We start from the raw sequence: 24,902 nt of genomic DNA, 5'->3' as shown, positions 1-24,902 counted from the left end.
GTTATAAATTTTTGGTGAGTTGTTATGAGACGCGATGAACCAGAAAGCTGTTGATGAATGTGTAGAACAGAATGCGCCGAGAGGACTTCTTATACTTGCGCCTGAAGCACCCCGCATCAGACTAAAACTAGATTACGACATCTTCAGCGAGGCTTAGATGAAATTCTAAATGAAGATGCATCCTTTGACTTGGTATTCTGTCTCAATTTACTCGTCTTGTGGTGTTTAGAGGGGATGTCCACCACTGGAGGTTCCACTCAACCCCTTAGTCCGACTTACTCCGTATGCCGCCAGCTCACCACAATCGTTAGTCCGTATCTTACTCCGTACGGCACATCAATGAACAGAACCCAGCACCGAAGCCTCGTGACCCAAGAAAATCTATTGAAAAGGAAATCACTAAGTTCCATATCCCAGGTTAATAGGAAACTCAACAGGATCTGCAAAGAGAAAAGTGCCGATGTCCAGGTCAGGGTTTTGATACCAATCTGAGCTCATTGGCCAAGGACCGGCTATGAACGGCATTGATGCACCAACTGACAGGCTACTGGCATCAGTACCGACGCTCAATAGCGGTTGATCGTTGACAGAAGGACTTATAGAAACTGATGAATCCGGCGTTTGATGTTCAGCCTGTGACAGGTACCAATTTTCAAGCCGGCGTATTCGCTTCGCAAGACCATAGAATGGATGGTCTACTGGCGCATCCTGACCTGGTGTCGCTTCGAACCGCAAGACCAATTGGCGAAGTGTATGTCGCATATCCAAGAACCGACGAAGATGTTGCATAGATCCAGATATACTTCCCCTCGCAGCGACAAGATCAAGGCGAACAGCAAGGTTTAGACCGCAGTTCATCATGATCCAGCCCATGTTCGACATATACACCTCTTCGCCTTGTGGCATGACTAATATCACGCTGATTAGAGAGCGAGCGGCTGACATTCTCGCTGAAAGCCAGTCTATGAGCGAGCTTTCGTGTTCGAACTGGTTGTTGAACTTATCCAGACCAAACGATGTTCCTCTCGGTGATGGCTGGCTGAGTAATAGCTCTAAAATGTGGATCTGGAGAAGCAGAGGTGCTGTGAACCGTCAGCAAGAGACATGCTATGATACAGGACCTGGCTTACGGCTTTCACTTAGTGGAAAAGGAAGTGTTTCTTTGATCTCGGTGCACTTTTGCGAAATTTCCTGACATCCAGGGAAGAAATGCAGACCATTGTTAGTAGACACGGTGTTATTGACGAGATCTTCAACTCCCTCGATAAGAGTTTGCACTGTAATCATGTATGGAAGATATTTATCCGTTGGGTACTCGTTCCAAGATGCGAGGTGCTCGCAGCAAGCAGTGATGTATGGTGTATAAAAGAACTGGCGTGTTTTCTGAAGAATAATAGACGAGCTATGTTCTCTCAGCATTATTTCCAGTAGACTCGCTGGCTGACTCACCTTGAAGATAGGTAATACGCCCCTGCGAGTGCTCTCATCTCATCGGGACCCCAATCTGGCTTGTTCTTATCTTTACCGCCCTCGGCACTCCATAGCTTCGGCCTCCGAGGCTTATCGAGACGCAGGTCACTTATGATACTTGTAGCGAGATGCAGATGCTGTATGTATCTCTTTGGTTTAGCTTGATAGTGTGCCCTATTATCGTTAGCTATTACATTCATAGCATAGTGTCGAGCCATACCATGCAAGATTGATGAGGAGTCCCTGTAGCAGATCAAGTTGACAGAAGTCGCCTTCCACCATTTTGGCAGCAACAATTTGTTTGAATAAGTATCCAAGTCCTTTTTGAGTGGAGACGTCCGCATGTGAAGCTGCGGCGAGTGCAGCTAGACAAGCAAAGGGGCGCTCTGCGTTCAACTGCTCAACCGATACATCATTTCGAAAGAGTACAAAAGGAAAGTATGGGATCATTCGGGTCTTGTAGCAATCGAGCAAGTCTCTAGCAGCTTCAAAGGTTATGATTCCTCGTTCAAAGGGGTCGAATGATGCATTTTGGTTGAAGATGTCCTGCACTTTGCTGCTTGAAGATGCCTTGTCATAAGGACTTGTTGGTGACTTAGATGATTGCTCAGATTTGGATCTGACATCTAGCCTCTCTCTAAATACACCGGTCATGAGTCGTTCTCTTCTAAATATGAAGTTGAAGTTCTTACCTTTGGCGATTTACATTTTGACGGCGCCTAGCTTGGTTGAAGATACACGTCTTACCCAGCCTCAAACATCGATCGCAGGAATCGGAGTCCTGGGTTTTTGAACATCGAATCTTCAACGAAAAACATGTTTGGCACGTCTTCAATAACGGCAGTGGCGAGTCTCTGTTGTTTGACGAACTCATTATCGTTTCACGTTGCTTTTGCGAGCATGATGATAGCATTCTCCGTCAAGGATCGAGGATGAAGAGTGGAAGGTCACGTGAGACACGGAACTCCGTACGTGCATGATGAGGCTGTGTAGTAGCCGCGTAATCTGCGCAGCGAGACATCGTAATGGAGGATGATATCGGCACGATTATACTGTATCTTATGTCGTATTACTGTCTGATTCTTCCTTCAAAAAGGAAGTTTGTGTTGTAATGTTTGATGAATTGGGAAGCTGCGAGACTTTTTGGTGGTCCAGGTGCAGGGTAAGTCCATGCCGCGCCTCAGAGTGACAACGCGTCAAGGAACTAACTTCGGATAGATCCGGTTTCATGGACCCATGCTTGTCTGCAATGAGGGTCTAGTTATTTAGCATTTCTAGAGGTATAAAATGACGAAATGGGGGGAGTAAAATATTGACTTATGGTTGTCAAAGATATGTTGGTGATCAGACAGATTCTTGCTAAATTAAAGCCCAGATTTGGAGATCGCGTCCAAGACTCTTATCAATAATCGATAACATGGATATAACGTGATATGGTTTATCTCCGAACATCAATGGAGCAGACTCACGTGCTGTCGTGTTGAATGTGATCACGGGCTGACACCAAACTCCGGTTCCGCGTTGGATGCTCCGCGTGAATTGCTCCGTGACTCGGCGGGGGTTGCTGATCCCCCAATTCAGGACCCCCAACACTGAACCCCTCTAACCTCTACAAGGGATGGTAGAAAAACCAGGACCTTGAGTCCCAGTTGACAAAAATGCTTGAATGCGTCTAGGCTGAGCTGCGCAGCCTCCTCACTGGATTATTTCCACCAGCTAGTGCAAGCGTCGCAAGCTTTCTGGCATCTAAAGGCCCATCTACCATATTCTCATTATAGGTTACATCACGCAACACACGAACGCGCTTGTCACTTATTATTCCGTCCTCTCAACACCAAATGCGAAGACATTTGACGCGGGGAACCTTGTCTTACAGACCGTTAGGAAATTACAGGACTCGCTAAACCTCATTTCGGCTACGATCTGCGACTCTAGTCTACCGTTCGCGCAATGCCCAGCATTGTTCAGGTCATTCGTGCATTCGCGATCATCCGAAGTCATGAGCCCTTTCGGGGGCATCTCCACCGAGCCACGAGGTGCAGCGGAGGAAAGCCGTGATATGGCTGCTGCATCTGAACAGGATATATCTCCCGAAATTACATGCATATTCTCATTGTGGTTCTCTATGGCATCAAGACTGAAGGACATTGTACATAAGAACAGATGCGATTTCTGTCTGAATCACGCAACTTTTTCAGAAAGTAACTACTTCTTTTTTATAATTGTTATTTGGTAGTCGTATCATCATGTTGCGACAAGCCGTCCACTCATTTTTACTTGCTGCTTTTGCAGGTCAAGCCATGGCTGCTCCTAGCAACTCTTCTTCTTCATCCGCCAAAGTCCACTGGCTAGGTGAAAAGCCAGGCTTTACTTCAGGAACTACTTTTGGTCTACCGTGGCCTCAATCAAAGTATTTCCCCAAGGACACCAAATTCACTGCCTCTGGTGCTTCTGGTCAGGATGTTGACCTCCAATCGTGGGTCACTGGATACTGGGCTGATGGCTCCGTAAAGTGGACCGGTCACGCGATTGGAGCTTCGGAGGAAGTTCTTGATGAGTATGTTGTCAAGGCTGTTCCTTCATCAGAGGGCATCAACTCCACAACTTCTGCTGGTATCAACGTTACCAAGAGTTCTAGCAAGATCAAGGTCGATACTGGCAAAGTCACAGCTGTCTTCCCCAAGACGGGCTCTGTGATCGTCAAGGAGATTGAGACCAACGGCAAGCGCATCGCTCAGAATGGAAGACTTGTTCTTCAGTCGCAGAACGATGTTTCTCACCCAGGCGAGGACAAGATCAAGTCTTTCAAGACACTGCGCTTCCAGAGCAACATTGACAACGTCACTGTCAGCGACCAAAACTCTGCACGAACTCTTATCACTGTTCGCGGAAAGCATTCGGCAAGCGACAAGTCTGGCCATAAGTCTTGGTTGCCTTTTGTCCTTCGCTTTTACTTCTACTCTGGCTCTGAGTCGGTCAGGATCATTCACAGCTTGGTCTTCGACGGAGATGCCGACAAAGACTTCATCTCCGCTGTCGGTATCCGCTTTGACGTTCCCCTCGAAGGCGAGGAACTGTACAACCGCCACATCCGAATTGCGGGTGTTGAGGGCGGTCTGCTCAGTGAAGCTGTTCAGGGTATTACTGGTCTTCGCAGAGACCCTGGTGCAAATGTTCGAGCTGGTCAGTTTGATGGTAAGGAGCTGCCCGATATCTCGACCTGGGATGTTCGCGTCTCCAGCCGTCTTCACTGGATCCCTCCTTGGAACGACTACAGTCTGAGTCAACTCTCAGCCGACGGCTTCACTCTCAAGAAGCGAACCAAGGCAGGCCAAAGCTGGGTCTCCATCCCTGGCGGTACTCGCGCCGAAGGTCTTGCCTATCTTGGTGGTGCTACTGTTGGAGGTCTTGCCGTTGGTCTTCGTGACTTCTGGAAGCGATTCCCGACTGGCTTCGACATTTCTTCTGCCGCTTCTGACACTGGAAGCATTACCCTTTGGCTGTATGCTCCCTCTGCTGAACCCCTTGACCTCCGTCCCTACCATGATGGCCTCGGCCAAAAGAACTACACCGATCAGCTCGACGCTCTTGAGATCACCTACGAGGATTGGGAGCCTGGTTTCGATACACCCTACGGTATCGCACGAACCAGCGAGCTGTACCTGATTGCCTTCGACAAGACTCCTTCGCAGGAGACACTCTCGAAGCACGTCACACAGATCAACAACCCTCCTGTCCTCGTCCCCGAAAGCGAGTACATTCAGCAGACCAAGGCTATCGGCACATACTGGGCTCCCGCTGACACTTCAACTGCCGCCTCCAAAAAGCTCGAGGACAACATCAACTTCCTTGCCAAGTTCTACCAGTCTGAGGTTGAGCACCGCCGATGGTACGGCTTCCTTGACTACGGTGACTTCATGCACACTTATGATCCCGACCGTCATGAGTGGCGATACGACATTGGCGGTTACGCATGGGATAACTCTGAGCTGTCTCCCGATCTGTTCTTCTGGCAGTACTTCTTGCGCACAGGCCGCGAAGATATCTACCGTTTTGCCGAAGCTCTCACACGTCATACTGGCGAGGTCGACGTTTATCATCTCGGTAACTGGAAGGGTCTTGGAACGCGACACGGTGTGCAACACTTCAGTGACAGTGCCAAGCAAGCCCGTATCTCACAGCCCCAGTACAGAAAGTACTTCTACTACCTTTCCGGCGGTGATGAGCGCATTGGCGAGCTTTTCGAAGAGCTTCTTGATACCGATAAGACATACGGTGTTCTTGATCCCCAGCGAAAGGTCCGCAAGGATGGTTGGGTTCCTACACCAAACGCGACCGTTGCCTTCAGCTTGGGCACAGATTGGGGCGCGCTTGCTGGTGGATGGCTCATTGACTGGGAGCGCCGCGGCCCTCGATGGGAAGAGTCCAAGGCGAAGCTCACCAGCACTGTCAAGAGCATCGCCAAGCTCAAGAACGGGTTCGTCACTGGCAATGGTCTCTACAACCTCCAGAACTGGACCCTTGGCCCACCTCCCTCCGATCCCGATAACAAGGGTCACGTCGAAGTCTCGCATCTGAACGCCGTGTTTGGTCTCCCCGAAGTTGTGTCTGAGCTGATTCTGTACTTCGGCGATGATCTACCAGAGGGTTTTAAGCAAGCCTGGCTCGACTACTGCTATTATTTCGAGGCCACTGCTGCTGAGCAGAAGGCTCGTTACGGTGTTGACTTTGGAAAGCTGAACTTGTACCAGGGTCACTCGCGTCTCACGGCATATGCTGCGAACCAAGAGAGCAATACGACCAAGGCCAATCTTGCTTGGACAAAGTTCTTTGAGAGTGATGGATTCAAGGCACCCACCGCCACGTTTACTACAACCGAGATTCCGGAGCACGAGGGACTTATTCCAGGAGAAGAAGCACCTTGGATTTCTACGAATGATGTTGCTCAGTATGGATTGGCGGTAATTCAGAATCTTGCTCTTGCTAGGGACGCTCTTGAGGATTACAAGCCAAAGGCCTAAGGGCTTGCGCTTTGACAATCTCAATTTTCTGTACATAATCTCCTTTCAACTCCCATCCCGGATTCCCTCTTCTTTCTTGTTCAGTCCGTAGCTTTCTTGATCAGCCGAAATGTCAAACCAGGAACCTCTTCTCCATAAGCCAAAAATTCTATATAGTCCGTACACGCAACGTAAATGGGACATCGCACGACTTCGTAGGCATCCCCTTGATACGCCCGTAACATATCCTCCTGTTCTTGTGTTTCAACCTGTAATGCAATAGAAGTCAAGGACATAAGATCTTCAACATTGTTGGCTGGACTGAAATTTCCCATATAACCTCCTCCGATAATCTCAGCCGTATAAAATCGAAGATTGTCACCCAGTAGCTCGACCAATACACTGGGATCAGCTAGGTCTCCGTAAATGAAGTACCAAACAGGGTACTCATTCTGCGCGGGGCATGGCTCATCATGCACGTACTCTAGTCGTTGATGAGGTAGCGTTGATTCGATGTCCAATGTCGGATGCAGTGAGGGAGGTGAAAGGCTCTTTCTTGCTGGATTCCAAGGGATAAAGGTTGGAGAAAAGCCAGAAAGGCTCAGATTTGTCTTGAGGTATGCTTCGATGGCGGCCTTATTGATAGCGTTGATCTCGAGAAAATAGCAGGGGCCAGAAATAGCACCCTCATCAGGTGATGGGATGCCGGCTGCCTGTGCAACAGTCTCAGGAGAATCCAAGGGCCATTCAAGCTTGATCAAGAACTTTGCAGCTTCAAGTTTACGCCTGTGCCTCTCTTGAGCTTTGAGCTCGACCATCGAGGCTTGGATTTCGCGTCTTACCTTCGCCTCAAGCTCTTGTTCCGAGACTGCCTTCGACACAGCCATGTTTAAGAGTATTGGAGTGACTTGCGATTATCTTCTGATTCCAATATATCTTGGAAAATGTTCAAATGATCGGGTAGGATCGTGATTGTGAGGTCGTTGATGTGATAAATCTGGATGGTTAAGCGAGGGGCTGAGGGCGAAATATGATTACGGTAAGGTGAGGACCTGGTCAAATTTTTGAGAGGACCAGGCATTCTTTTATATGTCTCAAATAGCATCAAAGGCAATAAAATAGGTCTGAGTCATGCCGATGGTGAGATGACTTTCAGAATTGTGTTTTTAAAAACCTTGATTATTTAAGTACGAGGTGATTGCTGATTGATACTTAAAGCTTATGACGCCTCGGCGAGGCATATCAAGCCACCACACTGAAAAATCCCATTTAACACGCAGGTGATTGCTGCCTGTGAGGTTAAACCTCAGACTGCTAGCATATTTGAAGAGAGCGTGATATCTTATTGAACACAGTATAAGCTTCGACCGAGAAACATCCTTGTTGTATAAAATTGAACTCTATGACGGCCCTGGCCACTGAGATCACCGCGACACGTTTAAGTTAACTACCCCCCCACATGATGCCTCGTAGCAAGCAACACAAAACTCATTCTTCGCAAAACTGTCCCCCCCTCCCCACTTGAATTCGCGGCGACGTGCCTGGAATTCTGAAGGGGTATAACCAGGCACGTTAGGTTGTATAGTCTGAGACCGTCCGTCTTTTGTCCCATCCCCTATAGTAACGGAGCTCCTGCTCCAAATCCTCTGTAAGTAATGTTAGCACCTCTGAATACACTTTAACCAAACACGGAAACATACCCGCTTTCTTGCGTTCTCTTGCCTCGTGGAGCTTGCGCTCCACGTTCTTGAGAGCCCAGCGTGACTCCCTCGAAGCCTCATACATGGCCTCCAACTCGCCCAGGACCTTGCTGTCCCGGTAGCCGAAGCCCCTTTGCCTCCTCTTGATGACAAGGAGATCTCCCTCCAAGTCCAAGTCCCTGGCCTCTCTGTCGAGGCGTAGAGCGTCTTGCTCCTTGCGACGTTGTGGGTCGCCGCGGTAGTGCCTTTCTACCACTGGGACGTGGCGGAAGGGCCGTGTGGTGTGGACCGGTATGTAACCCGCTGGCACACCGGTTCCGTGAGGCTGGGGGCCCTTGGTAGTAAGGGCGCGTCGCAGTGCTTGGAAGATACTCATCGTGAAGTAGATAGTGGAGGATGTGGATGGAGTGATGAGTTGGTAAGAGTTATTGAGGGACAAGACAGGACAAAGCGATGGTATTTATAGTCACAAAACTACAATACTTTATACTATGGTGCCATAAAACTTTCCTGGCTGTGAATATAAAGGCCAAAACGAAAGTTCAGTCAAGCAGGGCGGACCTCTGAAGTTAATGCGAGAGCAGATAAATAATAGGTGAAGATGATAACGTTTAAATGTAGCCTGAGTTAGTTTATTGAAAAGTCTAAGAGCGGGAATAGCATCAAATCCCAAAGTTTGCATGGCAAAAGTTTAGCATCGAGCCTCGATGGCGAATGAAGAGCTCCTATTGATTGATTGGTAGCTAAAGCTTATGACCTTTCGAAGGGACGTATCAAGCTAATACAGTGTAAAAGTCCCAACTAAGTTCAGGTTTTGGAAGGCAATATGCACATGTTGGCTAGTTTTGATTAAAGTCTAAGCAGATTTACCCCGATCTTGGAATAGTCAGTCAAAATCTCAGAAACAAATGGAATAGTTTAGCTCAAGTCCAAAGGCTCTAATGATTTCATAACTATGGCGCTAATTTATATACATTTTCGTCTAAGCCTTCATGATCTCAGAAAGTCTAACAACACTAGCACTGACAGTGTTGTTTCCACCAGCAGGAGGAAGAATGCCCGCACCCATGATCATCAGCAGATCAGGATCCTTCTTGAAAGTCATAAGAGCGCGAGTGTACGCTGTAGGCTGAGGAACGCTCCACTTCTTCCAAGCAGATGCATCACCAAGAGCCTGGTTGGTAAAAATCTCAGACATGGTACCGCAGCTAACAACAATGGTACCGTTCTTGCCACCATAAGGAGTCCAGACAACGTAAGGAGAACCAGCGGGTCGAGCACCGTCGGTAGAGATGATCTGCTGACCGGGCTTGTTGAGGAACTTCTGGGGGTCCTTGGAGAGGCGGTAGAAGACGGGGAACCAGTAGGTGCTGCCGGCGGGAGGGTTGGGACCGCCACCGTACTCGTAGGTGTAGATGTACTCGTTGTTGGGGAGCTTGGCGACGGTAGGCATGCCAGGGCGAGCGTAGTAGTCATCGTACTTGGTGTCCTCAACAACCTTGCTCCACTTCTTGAGATCAGTGGTGGTCTGGTGAACGAGCTTTTGGGAGTGAGTAGCGTTGTCGCGCTGATCAGAATAGTACAGAATGAGCTTCTCCTTGTATGTCCTGAAAGATATTAGCAAATGATCTATTGCATTATTAGAGCTTCACTTACATCAGGAAGGGTTCCCAAACGGGGGTAAGCCCATGCTCGGGCTTGGCCTCGCCACCAAGAGCAACATGGCTGACGAACTCCCAAGTTTCACCCTTATCAAGACTAGCATAAACCTCGATAAGAGTCTCGCTCAAATCAGTGGGAATACTGCTGCCCGAGATAAGAACAGTGCCCTTGGGGTACTTTCCAAATCGACGGGGAAGCTCATAGAGCTGAGGCTGATATCGCAGACCCCAGTTGTTCTGAGTATCCTGGACTTTGGAGAAAGGCTTCCAAGTCTTTCCGCCATCCTTGCTCCTCACAATTGGGAACCAGACATGAGGAGGCTCGGGAGAGTAGTTCTCCCAAGTTGCCAGAAGTGTACCATCTGAAAGCTCAAGAGGACGAGCGTAGAGGACCTGAGGGTCGTTGTAGTTGGAGGGAGGATCAAAAATCTCAACGTTGCTAAAGGTCTTGCTCTTCTGAGCAGGCTTTGCCGCCACGAGGGGCAGCAAGAACGAAACAATGGCTGCAAAACGCATCTTGAGGCCTGTTTCTGTTGTCGATGGCAGGTTGCTGAGCTCCAAAAGATGCGGTCAAGATTAGACTCTTATATAGTCACCTCGCGCTTAAACCGTCGCATAACGATGACATCTCCGCCGAGGTAGTGTCATTTTACGTAGCGTCATTGTCTCTATTCCGCTGCGGAGAAATTGAGCCCCATCGTCCGGGGATGTTAGTGATAAATCTGGGGAATATGGGGAAATGATTGGCGCGCAAAGTGAGGAATCCATGCTTAACTTGATGCGCGCCAATCGGCAAGGCTCAACAGTTCGGCAGTCCAGCAAGGGTGAGCAATTTGGCTCGTGAATGAATGCGGGGGCATTCTTTTGATAGGAGCGATAAATTCTATGATTCGGTAAGTTAGCCACCGAGATCAGCAGATTGATTAACGCTGTGGGCTAATGCAGTTGCTTGTTTTGGGTATTCGTCGGCGAACGATGGGGGTTGGACCCTGGTCAGAGTTTGGTAGCCTCGGATTAAGGGTGCAAATAGAGGTTAGGCATTGAGGCTCAGAACAACACGAGACCTGGAATCAGGGATAAGGGTGACATGCAACAGTGTAGTATTGTTCTAAAGTTTAACCATACAATTGGGTGTTCGAGATCGGCAGGCCCGGGCAAAGGGCAGCTGTCAGAGATTGAACACATACCGGGCACTAGTACTTGCTCGACTTCCGAGAGCCCGTCTTACCAAAGCATTAGACCATGTTCTCTGAAAATGAAGATACAGAACATGCATCTGAGGGATCACTGGTGAAAGAAAGGCTGTCGCTTTCCCAGTTAAGACCTGTCAACTAGTATCTCCATCTCACAGCAGAATTCGTAAAGGCAACGCTAACAGTGAAGCAGAAAGTTCAGTTGGTAGCAACTGTGACTGCAGTGCGGTCCATTTTGAAACTGATTACGAGACAAAACCTACCTAATTGACCTTTCTGGGCCTATGAAGAGTATCCGTACAAATTTTGGAGTGGTTGTGGGCTCCAACTAGCCACTGCCAGTGTCAAGCCTACACCGGCGGCGTTATGCCAATTTGAAGCCACTACGGCCTCTGGGAGTATGATGAACAAGACTTCGTACTCACTCAATTCGGAGTGTTTAACCAGATCTCATTGAGTTCGCTGTGCAATTCAGCCGTTCACTTGCTCATCTCATCTGACACTGGGTAATCATCGCGAACATAACTCACGGACGCTATAGCCAAAGCACGCTATAAATACCCCGCCACGTCACATCTTACCCATTCCCTCGGATCACATAAGCGCCATCAGCTCAACCTTGATCAACTCACCCCAAGTATCACCGATCAATACCATTCAAACTCACATACAGTCTCGTGAAATCACCGCTTTCGCCAATCTCTGTGTCGCCAGCCAACATGAGCGTCCAGGCCAAGTCCCTCTCCTACATGGAGAAGCTCTCCAACGAAGTCTTTGTTTACCGCCCTTCTAAACCTACCGCGCCGGACTCCCCGAAGATCATCATCATCGCTAGCTGGACCAATGCGCTTGATAGCCACATCGCCAAGTATGTCGATAAGCACAAGGAGTTATACCCGACTTCCCAACTTGTTCTTGTGAAGAGCTACAACAAGAACTTTTTCGACCCAAAGGCTCTCGCTGAATCGCCAAGACCAGCTGTGCCAGTCATTCGAGCCTCCTTCCCATCCGCCCCACCATCAACCGCTAAGCCAGAAATCATGATTCATCTCTTCTCAAATGGCGGTTCGTCGAATATCTCATCGTTGTATGATGCGTATGCGGCGACTGCCCAAGAAGGCGAAGATCCCTGGCTTCCGCCTCACGTAACAGTATTTGACTCAGCACCAGGTGCTCAGCGCCTCACCAACACAGCAGCATTTTTCAAATCTACTATTCCAAAATCATATCGTTTGGTTTGTATGCCATTTGTCTATGGTGTTGCAGCTGCATGGCAGGTCGGCTGGTTTCTCGGTCTCACGAAAGACTGGCTAGCTTTCTGGGGTTCGACGCATAATACCGCTCAGGGCAAGAGGGAGCGTGAGATTCGACGAACTTATATCTATAGTGAGGGGGATGAGTTGATTGACTATAGAGATCTGGAGGCGCAGGCTGCTGAGGCGGAGAAGATGGGCTTTGATGTTCATATGGAGAAGTTTGATGGGTCTCTTCATGTTGCGCATGCGCGAAAGGATGAGGCGAGATACTGGAGCGCTGTCCAGAAGACTTGGAGTGGTTTTGAGTAGCCAGCCTGTATCTGACTTGAAGATAGCAGCCTTCCGAGCTGTTCCATGGGCTAAAAGCCAGAGATATCTTAGCAGAAGAGTGATTCATCGGGGCTAAAGTGAGATTAATCCTCACCGACATACTATGTAGTCACCCAAATGTAACATGTTTACAAACATATAACACTTAAATACATGGTTTCAATAGCAGTGATTTGAACAATTACGTAGGACAAATAGGTTCGTTGCCCAGAAGTGAATTCCCCAATTGTAGATCGGGTACGGAAAAGTCAACATCAATATATTCTTCCATGTCCTTAGGACCAAAACCATATCAGAGCGCACAAATGCTATTCCTAACCATGAATGTCTCGCTTCTAACCCTCTGTATATGATATCACCCGCTTCGCACTCCGCTGTTATGGAAAAGTCATGATGATAATGATCCCATATTGCTCGGTGCCATCCTTAAGAAGAGAGAGTTTCTACATGCTTTGAAGGTTCTAGTGGCTCCCTTCCTTCCGACGTATTCTCACGTGAACAATATGAGCCTTGGATCAGGACGTATTTACTTAACTATGTAGATAGACTCTTCAAAATGGCCAAATGCCTCAACATTTCAACGTCGTCTGTAACCGTGTCGTGCTTTGATAGAAGTGAGCCTGTTATTTGTTCTTTGTAGGCGTTGTTGACTGGTGGGTATGCCTTCCCCTCCCAGCTAACCCACGACCAGCTTGGCAAATATGGTGGTCCCTGTGCCGGACTTGCTAAGGCCCAGAAATCTAGTTCAGGGACGTCTCTACCGGCTCGCGGCATTTACTATCGGTCCAACAACCAGACAGAAGATTGTCAAGGTATAGGGATTTCGTCTCGAGCAGAAACTTTGTTCGATGGCCTGCCTAGAGGCAAACATTTTTGATCTTGTGCTTTTAAAGTCAACATAGTAATTTGCGTGTCCATGAAATTTCTCGGATGGCCTGAAAGAGACGGCCCGCAGTCAGCAAAGATCACTGGCTGTCGGCTGCATAGATGAACCAAGACTCTTGACTGGCTTTCCAATCACATGCCGTTTTACTAGGGTCTTCATCCAAGTGTTGGTCTTGAACAAAGTACTGGTTATGCAGTCGCAATTTGTAGGTTTATGTCTTTGTTCATTCGGCAATCGCGAACCATTGCCAGATTCATCGCCATAGCCAGTGTCCTATCAGCCATAATAACCAGTAGACTAATGCTTAGTCCTCATAGCCAAACCCAATTTTAGCATCGATGTGATTTGTTCAGCCACTTATCCTTTGTCCAACACCCATACTGTACATCAGTCTCTGTTCAAAGCCTCGATATGGTGATTGTTGTTTCGACAACAGGAGGAACAACAGTGATGAGTACCACGTTCAGCGAAGGGGCTACGTGAGAATCGATGTGCCAACCAATCAATGGTGCAAGAAATTTGACATGAATGCTGGTCGGACGATTAAGGGTGCCTGTTCCAAATGTTCAAAGAACACTAGATTGCATGATCAATACTTGAGGAAAATCAAACTAATTGTCATGCTGAACATCAACATGCAATATGAGTGATAGAGAACATCTCATGACTACGCACTGTTGACTGAAATCCTTTAAATAGCACCTTTCCATCGCCTCCAAATCCGCCATCATCCACGATCTCAACCACCTTCACAGCAACTTTCACAGCAGCCTTCAGATACTATCTCAACATTACCCACAAAAACACTACCAATGACTCTCACAAGGTAAGCTCTTCCGCATCTTTCACCATGTGTCTCACTACCTTCTGGAAGCACGAATGTTACATTTGCCACCACGCCATCAAGGAGAACGCTTCTCTTCAAGACCCCGCGATCACCGGTACTTGTTCAGCAGGGTGTGGTGAGCCAGTCCAGGTAAAGCTGCAGTGGCGCCTCTGGATCTGCCCTCGTTGCGAGGAAGAAACAGCTACTGACCAGCCCAAGTACCCCCCTACAGGGCAGCAGCAGGAGCGCGTCGCTGCGTATATGTTCCTGGATGGAACGGAGCCCCAGAATCAGTATCGGCGCCAGGATAGACCTCAGCGCCGGAATGAACCTCGTTTCCAGGATGCTGCGCAGCTCCAGGGTGCTCCACGAGTCCAGGATGCTCCGCGGTCCCAAGACGCTCCGGGGAACGCGCCTTTTCAGAGCAATGCAGGCGGTTATCGCGCCGCTCCGCAGTATCCTCCTCAGCTTCCTGAGCAACGCCCCCAGCACTTCCAGACAGGTTATCCTCCTCGTGTCCAGAACGAACCCCGCCGCCAGGGTCGTCGTGAGAGCCATAGCCATAGCCATAGCCATGGCCACCACCACCACCACCACTACTAGGTCGGTGGGGATGTCCTAGGTAGCTTGTCAATGAGTTTTCCATTCCTCGGTGTTCACGATGATAAGTGGTTACATGATGAACTACCAGGGCCGTGGTGAAATTCTGAAAGAAAGGAGAAAAACCAACTAGAAAAAATTTGAAAATTCGAGGTAAGCCTATAAAAAAGGGGGAATTGATAGGAGGAATAAGGTATCACAACGGAGGAAATGTTCTTGAAATTATATGGTGAGTATTAGACTAGATGAATCAGGGGTAGATAGATTGCTAAAGAGAATTATTTTGGCAAACTTTGTGCATAGAACGAGTGCTTGCGTAATCATGAATTTTGTGACTGAATAACCATTTTATATCGATCATCTCAGAGGAAGAGCAGAATTATCAGACATGAATTGCCCCTGTAGAATTCTCATCATGGTTAGGTTTAGACAAAACAGTTGTACCTTAACTAAAAGGTTCGCTGCTTTGAGATGTCGTATGATCAAACCCTTGTTATCCATCTGCATGCACGGCGAACTCAACCAACAGATGACAAATCCTGACTAGGATTGTGATTTCATACAAAAACAAGATTTCTCCGGGCGGGGAAGCTCTCAACATTGCGTGATTAAATAATTTCCATCAAAATGGCCGAACCAACTATCAACACAGAGCCTGACCTAGTACCAGATGAGCAGGTCCCTCTACCTCATCCAAAGAAGCATGGATATTATCACTAACCACGAATTTTAGTCTGAAGAAGAGCATGATTCGTCGATTGGATCGGTAGGTTGCTTCTCAAGAATGCTTGTCGTTGTCGATCTGATCTAGTGGAAAAGAGTCTAGCATCCACGTCCGAGAGCTTGCGGAGCTCTATTCTAGACTATCGAAAGGAAAACGGCAGAACCTATCATCGGTATAAGGATGGGAGTCAGTCTCTTTCACCGCTTATTCCTTTGCAGTTAGCTGATGATTACAGAGTATAATCTTCCTAATGACGACGTCGAGAAGGAGAGGCTCGGTATGACAATGTCTCGACGGACTGGCTTCACTACTGATCCCTTCGGCTAGATCTACAGCATAATCTCTTCATCTTAATGCTCAACAACAAACTTGGCCTTGCGCCTCCGAATAATCCTGATTCTAAGGCCAAGCGTGTTCTTGACGTTGGCACCGGGACAGGAATATGGGCCATCGACTACGCTGACGAACATCCTGAAGCAAAAGTGATCGGCGTCGACCTCTCACCAATTCAGCCTGATTTGTATTCTCCATCATCAATTTTCCATGGTCTTAGCTAATTATGATTAGTGTTCCTCCGAACGTGGAGTTCTTTATCGATGATATCGAAGAGCCGTGGAACTTCTCTGATCCGTTCGACTATGTTCACAGTCGAATGATGACGTTTAGCATCAAGAGCTGGCCGAACCTTGCGAGCAGCATTTATGAGTAAGATCAATGACTACGTGGAGGACAGTGAGACTGATTACCGTTCCTTAGCAATCTTGTTCCGGGTGGCTACGTGGAGCTTCTCGAAATTGACCTGTTCGCTCATTCAGACGACAACACCTTAACTGAGGATCATCATCTCTCCAAGCTTATCCACCTTCTTGACGAAGCATCTACCAAGATTGGTCGCCCATTTCAGGATAATAAAAAGAACAAGAATATTCTGCGCGATGCAGGATTTGTGGACATCGTAGAGACGGTTTTTAAGTGGCCGACGAACCGCTGGCCTCTGGATAAAAGGTATAAGGAGATTGGTGAGTGGAACAATCTCAACATGGATAGTTTCAAGGGTCTTGAGGCGCTTTCCATGGCAGCTTTGACAAGAGTTCTGGGGTGGACACAGGAAGAGGTTACGGTCTTTTTGGCAAAAGTCAGAAGGGACCTGAATGACAGAACCATTCATGCTTATTGGCCGGTGTAAGTTCAGGATACCTGATTGAAGCTCAAGTACTAACCTACTAGATACTCAACTTATGGAAGAAGACCTCTCGCCTGAGCCGGCGGAAAGGGTGAGGAACAGTGGCGCTGTTCAATAATGTTGTCATGGATGTTTATCTAACCGAGTGCTTCGACCTAGAGAACTACCCCAACGACCATGAATAACATACTCAGTACCCCAATAGAGGTACCCAAGCGCTGTGCACTGTCTGTCACAGGGGCTGCCCCGCCTGTAGATGATTCCTGAGCAGTACTTGAAGCACTCTCAGCGCCCTTGGTGCTACTGGTGGTTTCCGCATCTGATGTCGTAGTGGCCGAGGCCGATGTCACTGAAGATCCGTGTGAAACGTGCGAAGTAGTTAAGGCAGCGCTAGTAGTTGAAGACGCGGAAGAGGTGCTAGTCGCCTCCAACTTGATACCACAAACTTTCTCGGCGTCAAAGGTGAAGTCGAGGTTCCTAGCCTGACATCCTGTATGCTGGCGCTCGACAGATTCTGCACACAGCTCGTTAGAGGAGCTCAGTCTTCGCAATTCGAATTATACTGACCAGGCATCACATCTGCGTCGCATTTCTTGGCCATACAGCAGAAATACGCCTCACGGTACTTCTTCTGGGTGCACATACAGGCAGGATCATTGGTACATGAGCCGCCCGGGAAGCTGGCATCGAAGCAGCCATTCTGAAGCATCTGTTAGTTCTGAGACTCATGAATGTGACTGGGGCTACTTGCATCGCATTCTGACTTGCGTAACTCGGCTCCTTGGTCGAACTGCGGCGATGCGACAGCAAGAGCTGAGCCAAAAAGACTCAAGATCAAAACTGCGGGCGCGCGGACCATCGTGTGAGCTTGGAAGAAATGGATTTGATGAAGCCGACAAAATATTCTGTAGATCTTCTCGTCTCTCGTGGGTTTGATTGAGCCACAGGACAGAGGACAATGAGTTGACTTTCTGATGAGTGTTTTCGTGTCGCAACGCGTTGCTGCGGCGTCATGAGAAACACGATGATTATGGCGCTTGGCTGGATTGGGCAGTTGACACCAGTGCTGAAATTGGAATAGTTGGAGCGGAGGCAAAAGGTCAGACATAACACATTGAGCAAGACATCTTGGGGTCAATAAAAAGGCAAGATAACCAGGAAGTTGAAGCAGAATTGACTTGTCGGCAGAATTTATAAACAAGTCACATCCGTTCATATAGGAACAACTTCCAATACTAATCAATCCGTCAAGTAATTTATATGACTACCTCCAGTAAAGAGAGCAAGAAGGCTTGGTGATCTCCATGCCTCATCCAATACCTCCAAAACCTCTTCTGGCAACGGGCCTTTCTCAACATTATCCAGATTACTCTCAAGCTGGCCGAGCGAGCTGATACCAATAACCAACCCATCATTTCCATCCATGACCTTGAGCTTGCTATGGTGAACAAGCCATCTGAACGCGATCTCCAAGAGCGTCAACCCCAATTTATCAGCGACAGGTTGAATCACCTTCAAAGCCTCAAAATTGACATCTTTGAAGTATCTATCGCGATACATCGCTCCAATCACCGGGTCCTGGGTCGAGTACCGACCACCGTCGGCAGGAATCTCTTTGCTTTTGTAGCGACCTGAAAGTACACCACCAGCCAAGGGATTATAGACGAGAATATCCATCCCAAACTTTCGACAGCACGGAACGAGTTCTTCTTCTATGGCGCGTGTCAGGCAATTGTACATAGCTTGGTAAACACTTGGTTTGACCCATCCTTTCTGGTCAGCGATGGTGCAAAGCTCAGCGACTTCCCATGCCGCATAATTGCTCAGGCCAAGCTTCTTGAACTTTCCCTCTTGATAAAGCTCATTGCAACTCTCAAGCGTCTCCTGGAACGGAACAGAACGATCTGGTGCGTGCAGGTAAAAGATATCGACGCTATCGGAGCCAAGCTCACTAAGACTCTTGTTCAAATTCTCCTTCACAATAGCTTTGGAGTGATCACCAGGCTTGTAAGGATACCACTTTGTAGCAAGAGTGAGATTGCGCTCTCGCCAGTTGGTACGCTTGGTCCAGCCTTCTTGCTGGCCGCCGACGTAGGTTCTGGCTGTGTCGACTTCATTGTAGCCACGAGACTGTAGGTAGTCGAGGCACTCATTGAAGGTGTCGAGGGAGGTAATGCGGCTTCCGTGGGTTTCTGAGCCTTCAGGGCCGAATGTCAGAAGCCCAAGACTGACGCGGGGCTTGGCTTTTGCGGTTCCAGTCATGGTATAAGTTGTGGATTGAAGTATTTAAGGGGAAGAGTATAGCTTCTGGGGAAGGGATATCTCATAGGCTTTACGAATTGTCATGTATCAATTCAGCTCGTCTCGGGACATATATAGCCAGAGATTATCGCATAAAAATACAGAATTCTCGGATGCGATGCCGTTATCTGATAGCCGACACCTTTGGTGCGTAAGGAATGTTTCCGCGCTCATAACTGTTGTTAACAGAGATCCGAAAAGTCAGCAGGCGTCGGCTTCAACACGAAAGCCGATCATATCTAGAAGGACTGTGGATTAATGACCCCGCATTCTCTGGTCCTGGTTTTGGCGAATCGTTGCATCGCAATATAGACTCTCAGTATTAAGTAGCTTCGGCTTCTAAAGCCGTGAATCATGCGCTTGTGGAAGAAGGAGCCGTTATCATTGGAACTCATAGCAAATAAATTATATACTCACTGAAAGCCGATCTTCTATCCAAGGTTATATAGGCTGAGTTACCATATAATTTAAGAATATTCATCTCGAGCACCAGTAATCTCGCAGCCTCACATCTCCGCGATCATGACAACCTTCAACCCCCGAGGTCTTGGCGACGTCAAAGTCACAGACCGATTTGATCTAACCGGTAAAAACTTCCTCATCACAGGTGGAGGTGGAGGTATTGGTTTCGCATGCGCCAAAGCTATAGCCCAACTGGGTGGCGGCGTCGCTGTCATCGACACAGCTCCTGAACCGGTAGAAGAGTTCAAATCTCTGAGTGACCGCTATGGCGTCAAGACATTCTACACGCGAGGTGATGTCACCAAGCAAGACTCGCTTGAGAAGGCTTTTGCCGAGTGTGTTGATGCCATGGGCGGACAGCTTCATGGAGCGCTTACGGCGGCTGGCATTGTGATGGATACGCCTTTGCTCGATGCTGACTGGGAAGTCACCCAGCGAGTTCTTAACGTCAATGTTATGGGTACATACTGGACTATCAAACTCCTGGCGCAACATCTTGTCGAGACCAAAACACCTGGAAGTATTGTTGCCATCGCCAGCATCAATGCACAAAGTCTCTACGTTCCAGTGCAACCGAAATCCGCTTATAATGCGAGCAAGGCAGCTATCAAGGGCCTTATGGGTCCCCTGGCCGGCGAGCTGGGTCAATATGGCATCAGGGTTAACTGCATCTCGCCAGGTATACCATCTTCGACAATCTTAGCGATTGCGCTAACCATGGGCTAGGAGCGATCCAAACACCTCTCTTGGCGCGCTTGCAGGGAGAGAAGAGAGCTATCCTTGACTGGTACGAGAAGGGGTCCCCGTTGCAACGGCTGGGCGTGCCGGAGGATTTGACGCCTATGGTGTGCTATTTGTTGAGCGACGCAGCTGCGTTTACTACAGGTGCAGATATGCTTGTTACAGGTTCGTTCCATATCATTGACTGGCTATGAGATACCTGACTCTATTGTAGGAGGGTTACATGCAGGGTCAGCTCTAAAGTGAAGAGTATCTAGGCGCAGGAATAAAAGTGCGGGAGTCTATGTTACTACAGGAGATTTTGGGCCAAGAGTATCATGAGATGAAGTACACGCTAAGATAAAGTCATTAAATAAATAGGGTCGTGTAAGAAATGTTAGGCATGATTTAATGTACCACTCTTGCTTGCGATCATCCGTACGCAATACACAGAGACGGCAATAGGTTCTCCGACTCTCCGTGCTCCCCAAAGTTTTCGAATCTTCTTAGCTCAGGTTAGTTGTAATCTAAACTTGATTTCGAGCTCCAAAATAAAGATTCATCTTTTGTTGACAACTGGTTCCAAGGAGTAGCTTCGCTGGTCCGAAAACTAACGGGCGTTACGTTGTTTAGGGTAGTGTGTCACACAAAGCTTCAAGACACCTTCACGTCAAGCTAGTGGCAAGGATGTGTCGAGCAGCCTTCGGTAGAGGTTTTCCAAGAGAAATAAAAAAGACTGCTAAACGGATCCTTTGAGATCCTTCGACATGGATAATCTCAAGCTCTGAAACCAAATTCGATATGATCGTCCCTGAATTGAACTGCATTGAGCAAAAGTTTCGATAATTTATCTTATCGTGCCGATTTCCCGCCTTATCTAAACGCTCGGTGGGGCTCTGTTTTGATCTTCGTGCACTAGACCGCTTTTGACGACCCATTCGAGCGACATCGTCACTCCTCTAAGCCACGTTCGAATGGAAATGCTAAAAGCAGGAATTCATTCGAACTGCAAGTGCCGATCTCGCACTGCCTGGGAGGCCGCAATAACAAGCATTAACCTTATTTTCTTGTATCAATTTGAGATCTCATCAAAGAAGTCTTTTTTCGCGTTGAGATTGGAGAGCTTGTTGATCCTATCACGGGCCAGAATATGGTTGAAGCTAAGCTAGAGAAGGATATTTAAGGGTCCAGATGAATCCCTTGGCAGAGCGTTGAACAGAGTGGATTCAAACTACTCCCATTGTCCTATCACTTCCTCCCAATGCCGACTTTTCACGTCGACATGGTACAGCCACAAAAGTAAGCCAGCCGGCCGCTCTCACTCAGACCAACAAATCACAACAGCCTGTTCGTCCCCAAGCTCCCAAACCCCTGGCGAGTATGAGAGGCTGACACGCTGATCCCTGCATCTACCGGACAAGCCCGCGGAGCACCCCGTTGTCCAACGACACAGAAAAGGTGCCAATGTCGGCAGATCGGTCGTATCAATGGTCGTTTTGGTGGGAGAGCTATGCCGTAGGGCTGACGCTGATCCATAGCTGGCTGTGCTGATACTGCGCTTAGATTAGTATCTGAGGGTTTCATTGCAGGGGTTTTAGCTTGGGGATGACGACGTTGGGATTTGTATATATTGAGCTTGTGTCGCTGGTTGCGAAAATTCATCATCTCATCTTTACCACAGACAAGCGACTACACCTTAGCATCTACTTGCTTCTTTTTTCTTTTTCTTGACTTTATAGAAAAACACTACGATGGGTCTCTTTAGAAGCGGCGACGACGATAAGTCGAACGTTACCTGCCCTACGCATTCTTTCGCCCAAGGTACTACCAGCTCCGCCAACGCGTAGACCTCTAGCTAACAATAATAGATGCCGAGAAGAATATCACTGGTAGCTTGACTTTTTACCAGCTGAGCATGATCATCGGCGGATCCTTTGCTGCTTTCGCTCTGATTGTCATGTTCTTCATTAACATGATGCACGCAACGCATCTTTCAAACCCCTCAGAACAAGTCAAGTACGCGTTAACCAACTCTCTGATCCCAGCATATGTGCTAATATCCCCAGGATCATGCGAATCGGCACACTCATTTCGGCGTTCTCCATCATCTCGTTCATCTGTATCTGCGCTCCCGATGCAGCAGTCTACATCGAACCCTGGCTTCACGTCTACGAGGGTTTCGCGCTCGGATCTTTCTTCCTTCTTCTCTGCGACTACGTATCACCAAACCGCGACCAACAAGATGTGTTTTTCGCTACAAAGAAGAAGAATGGTATCAAGTGGTTCAAGGTACGCTTGTCTCTTATCGGCAATTGGTAATCCTGCTGACGGCTTTCTAGACACGGTGGATTATGATCTTTCAGATGCCTGTCATTGCAATCGGTGTCTCAATCGCTACCGATATCACACAAGCCGCCGGTATCTTCTGTCAGGAAAGCAATGACCGACACTTCGCCAATATTTACCTCCGAATCATCATGTCGATCTCTCTCGTCGTTTCAGTCCTCTCCATCCTACAGATGCACATGCTTCTCAAGAAGGACCTCGCCCACCATAACCCGATGCTGAAGCTCACTGCTTTCAAGATCGTAGTCGGCTTGACCTTTATCCAGGGTGTAAGTGATGCTGCCGTCTCCTGTCATTTGTATGGTGCTGATTTCTTAGATCATCTTTACCGTTCTCAACGACCAAAACGTTCTCAAGACTAGCGACACGCTCACCTACGCTGATGTTCATGTTGGTATCCCCAACCTCGTCATCTGCATCGAAATGGCTCCCCTATCGCTGTTCTTCATGTTTGCCTACCCATGGAGCGTTTACAAGTCTGGCCATGGCCGGGGAAGCTTCTCCAAGTTGGAGCAGGGCAACATTCCTGAGGGGTCATATCAGGGCGGTCCTCTGGGTATCCATGCTTGGTTGGCCATGTTGAACCCCTCCGACTCCTTTAAGGCGATATTGTTCATCTTCAAGAAGGACAACCGGAATGGTTCTACAACCGAAGTCAACATGACGGGTTATCAGTCCAACGACCCTTTGGTGTCGCATCCCTATAACCCTCAGCAGTACAACACTACGAACTAAGATCCAGAGAGCGAGGCGGTTGTTGATTTCTTTTACGATGGTGGACACGACAATGAATAGGATAAGATGGATATGTGGATAGATAGCTGGCAGCGGGTTGAATGGTTTTTTTGTGAAACCTCTTATGTTATTATATACCTTGACTCAATGATTACAATTTGTCAGATGATTGGCTCATGGTTGGAGACTCAAGTGGTAACAGGCGGGCAGAGGCTTCAGCAAGAGCCAAAAAAATGACGGAATGCAATACCCTTCGATGTGCGTAGAGATCTCTCCACTCTGCGCCATCTTGAGAACAATGGTGAACATGATCTATTAACTTGATATCAAGGCCATTGTGCTATTCTTTTGGCGTAGTGTATGACGCCCTTATATAGTGGTTGTGATGAAATGGCGCTATCCTTTTGTCACTTGATATGTGGCTACGGCATTGCCTTTCTCTTGAAAAGGGCTTACAGCCACACGAAAAGCAACCAGAAAAAAAACCAAACAGATGGTCATCTAATGGAAGGTTACCCCTCGTTCCTCTGTCTCCAACTGACCTACTCATTTTCTTCTCTGGGTTGACTCTGGTCTGCACAACTCTGCAGCGACACGGCAGTCTGCCCTTGGTCGACAAATTCTCTAGGCCTCATGAAGCCCACTCAGTTTCTCATCGCTCTTGCTGCCATTGCATATGCGGCCCCCGCCGTAGAGCAGACAATGGCCCCCCCGCTCGCTGAACTCGACACGCATTTCCAACCGCATATCAAGCGCTGTGGCAAGAAGGGCCCACCTCCGTACTATGGAGAACATCCATATCCCAACCAAACTTATAACCAGCTCACCGACGGGACGCCCTGCCGCAATGTCACCGTGATCTACGCGAGAGGAATGGGGGGAAAGGGAAATGTAGGAGAAGTAGATGGTGTCGGTCCTATCATATTCAACAGACTTGCCACGATTATTGGCGGCCCAGAGAAGCTGGCTGTTGCAGGTGTGAAGTACACGGCGAATTTTAAGACAGTTATACAGAAAGCCCCTAGAGAGGGCGGTCGGGCCATGAGTGAGCTTATCAACCGGGTACGCCAAGATGTGAGAAGGCAATATTGACGAGGATAATACTGACACCACGCTTGCAGGCCGCAACCCAATGTCCCGATACCAAGATTGTCCTCCTCGGCCACAGCGTCGGCGGCGCGTTGGTGCATCAAAGTGCTGAGAACATAACTACTGAGGTGACGGCGCATATCGCTGCTGGTTAGTACCTATCCCCTCATCAGACAACTTGCCACTGACTCCAGCTCTGCGTAGCTGTTACGTTGGGATACAAGAAGAGGGATCATATTGGGAAAATCCCCAAGTCGCGTATTCTCGTTGTCTGCAGAAAGGGTGATTCTTTTTGTAGTAAGACAGTCCCGTGGGAGATCTGGGTCTTTGGGTGTCCGATTTGGTTCACCAAGATAGTGAAAACCCACCAGAGTTACGCAAAGAATGCCAATGCCACGGCCGAGTGGATTGCCGGTCGGC

The 24,902-nt window shown here is 48.2% G+C and overlaps 11 protein-coding genes across 11 annotated transcripts; 6 read left to right on the top strand and 5 right to left on the bottom strand.

Moving 5' to 3' along the window:
- Positions 1-399: 399 nt before the first annotated feature.
- FTJAE_10994 (cercosporin resistance protein) lies at positions 400-2,288 on the bottom strand (the record flags this gene model as incomplete). The annotated part of the gene is made up of 5 exons (XM_037343890.1): positions 400-1,082; positions 1,131-1,402; positions 1,450-1,644; positions 1,691-2,137; positions 2,218-2,288. The coding sequence occupies 5 exons, from the start codon at positions 2,286-2,288 to the stop codon at positions 400-402; spliced, it is 1,668 nt and encodes a 555-aa protein (XP_037201987.1).
- A 1,428-nt stretch (positions 2,289-3,716) lies between these two features.
- On the top strand, positions 3,717-6,491 carry FTJAE_10993 (uncharacterized protein; the record flags this gene model as incomplete). The annotated part of the gene is made up of 1 exon (XM_037343889.1): positions 3,717-6,491. The coding sequence occupies one exon, from the start codon at positions 3,717-3,719 to the stop codon at positions 6,489-6,491; it is 2,775 nt and encodes a 924-aa protein (XP_037201986.1).
- An 80-nt stretch (positions 6,492-6,571) lies between these two features.
- On the bottom strand, positions 6,572-7,357 carry FTJAE_10992 (uncharacterized protein; the record flags this gene model as incomplete). Its single annotated transcript, XM_037343888.1, has 1 exon — positions 6,572-7,357. The coding sequence occupies one exon, from the start codon at positions 7,355-7,357 to the stop codon at positions 6,572-6,574; it is 786 nt and encodes a 261-aa protein (XP_037201985.1).
- A 685-nt stretch (positions 7,358-8,042) lies between these two features.
- Positions 8,043-8,546, bottom strand: FTJAE_10991 (uncharacterized protein; the record flags this gene model as incomplete). Its single annotated transcript, XM_037343887.1, has 2 exons — positions 8,043-8,116; positions 8,171-8,546. The coding sequence occupies 2 exons, from the start codon at positions 8,544-8,546 to the stop codon at positions 8,043-8,045; spliced, it is 450 nt and encodes a 149-aa protein (XP_037201984.1).
- A 606-nt stretch (positions 8,547-9,152) lies between these two features.
- On the bottom strand, positions 9,153-10,347 carry FTJAE_10990 (BNR Asp-box repeat domain protein; the record flags this gene model as incomplete). The annotated part of the gene is made up of 2 exons (XM_037343886.1): positions 9,153-9,777; positions 9,827-10,347. The coding sequence occupies 2 exons, from the start codon at positions 10,345-10,347 to the stop codon at positions 9,153-9,155; spliced, it is 1,146 nt and encodes a 381-aa protein (XP_037201983.1).
- A 1,396-nt stretch (positions 10,348-11,743) lies between these two features.
- FTJAE_10989 (transmembrane 53-B) lies at positions 11,744-12,589 on the top strand (the record flags this gene model as incomplete). Its single annotated transcript, XM_037343884.1, has 1 exon — positions 11,744-12,589. One exon carries the CDS (start codon positions 11,744-11,746, stop codon positions 12,587-12,589), a length of 846 nt encoding a protein of 281 aa, XP_037201982.1.
- A 1,757-nt stretch (positions 12,590-14,346) lies between these two features.
- On the top strand, positions 14,347-14,925 carry FTJAE_10988 (uncharacterized protein; the record flags this gene model as incomplete). Its single annotated transcript, XM_037343883.1, has 1 exon — positions 14,347-14,925. The coding sequence occupies one exon, from the start codon at positions 14,347-14,349 to the stop codon at positions 14,923-14,925; it is 579 nt and encodes a 192-aa protein (XP_037201981.1).
- A 624-nt stretch (positions 14,926-15,549) lies between these two features.
- On the top strand, positions 15,550-16,907 carry FTJAE_10987 (methyltransferase; the record flags this gene model as incomplete). Its single annotated transcript, XM_037343882.1, has 7 exons — positions 15,550-15,600; positions 15,656-15,688; positions 15,869-15,923; positions 15,974-16,166; positions 16,214-16,351; positions 16,403-16,828; positions 16,874-16,907. The coding sequence occupies 7 exons, from the start codon at positions 15,550-15,552 to the stop codon at positions 16,905-16,907; spliced, it is 930 nt and encodes a 309-aa protein (XP_037201980.1).
- A 77-nt stretch (positions 16,908-16,984) lies between these two features.
- Positions 16,985-19,091, bottom strand: FTJAE_10986 (oxidoreductase; the record flags this gene model as incomplete). Its single annotated transcript, XM_037343881.1, has 3 exons — positions 16,985-17,343; positions 17,397-17,529; positions 18,150-19,091. 3 exons carry the CDS (start codon positions 19,089-19,091, stop codon positions 16,985-16,987), a joined length of 1,434 nt encoding a protein of 477 aa, XP_037201979.1.
- A 561-nt stretch (positions 19,092-19,652) lies between these two features.
- On the top strand, positions 19,653-20,579 carry FTJAE_10985 (D-arabinitol 2-dehydrogenase; the record flags this gene model as incomplete). The annotated part of the gene is made up of 3 exons (XM_037343880.1): positions 19,653-20,271; positions 20,319-20,498; positions 20,548-20,579. 3 exons carry the CDS (start codon positions 19,653-19,655, stop codon positions 20,577-20,579), a joined length of 831 nt encoding a protein of 276 aa, XP_037201978.1.
- A 1,484-nt stretch (positions 20,580-22,063) lies between these two features.
- On the top strand, positions 22,064-24,637 carry FTJAE_10984 (uncharacterized protein; the record flags this gene model as incomplete). Its single annotated transcript, XM_037343879.1, has 7 exons — positions 22,064-22,133; positions 22,181-22,328; positions 22,379-22,601; positions 22,652-22,927; positions 22,977-23,374; positions 23,984-24,455; positions 24,515-24,637. The coding sequence occupies 7 exons, from the start codon at positions 22,064-22,066 to the stop codon at positions 24,635-24,637; spliced, it is 1,710 nt and encodes a 569-aa protein (XP_037201977.1).
- Positions 24,638-24,902: the final 265 nt, after the last annotated feature.

This window comes from Fusarium tjaetaba (assembly GCF_013396195.1).
Source record: "Fusarium tjaetaba strain NRRL 66243 chromosome Unknown NRRL66243_c0000264, whole genome shotgun sequence".
NCBI lineage: Eukaryota > Fungi > Ascomycota > Sordariomycetes > Hypocreales > Nectriaceae > Fusarium > Fusarium tjaetaba.
The sequence above is the reverse complement of the archived record's forward strand: the minus strand, read 5'-3'. Positions and strand labels throughout refer to the sequence as shown.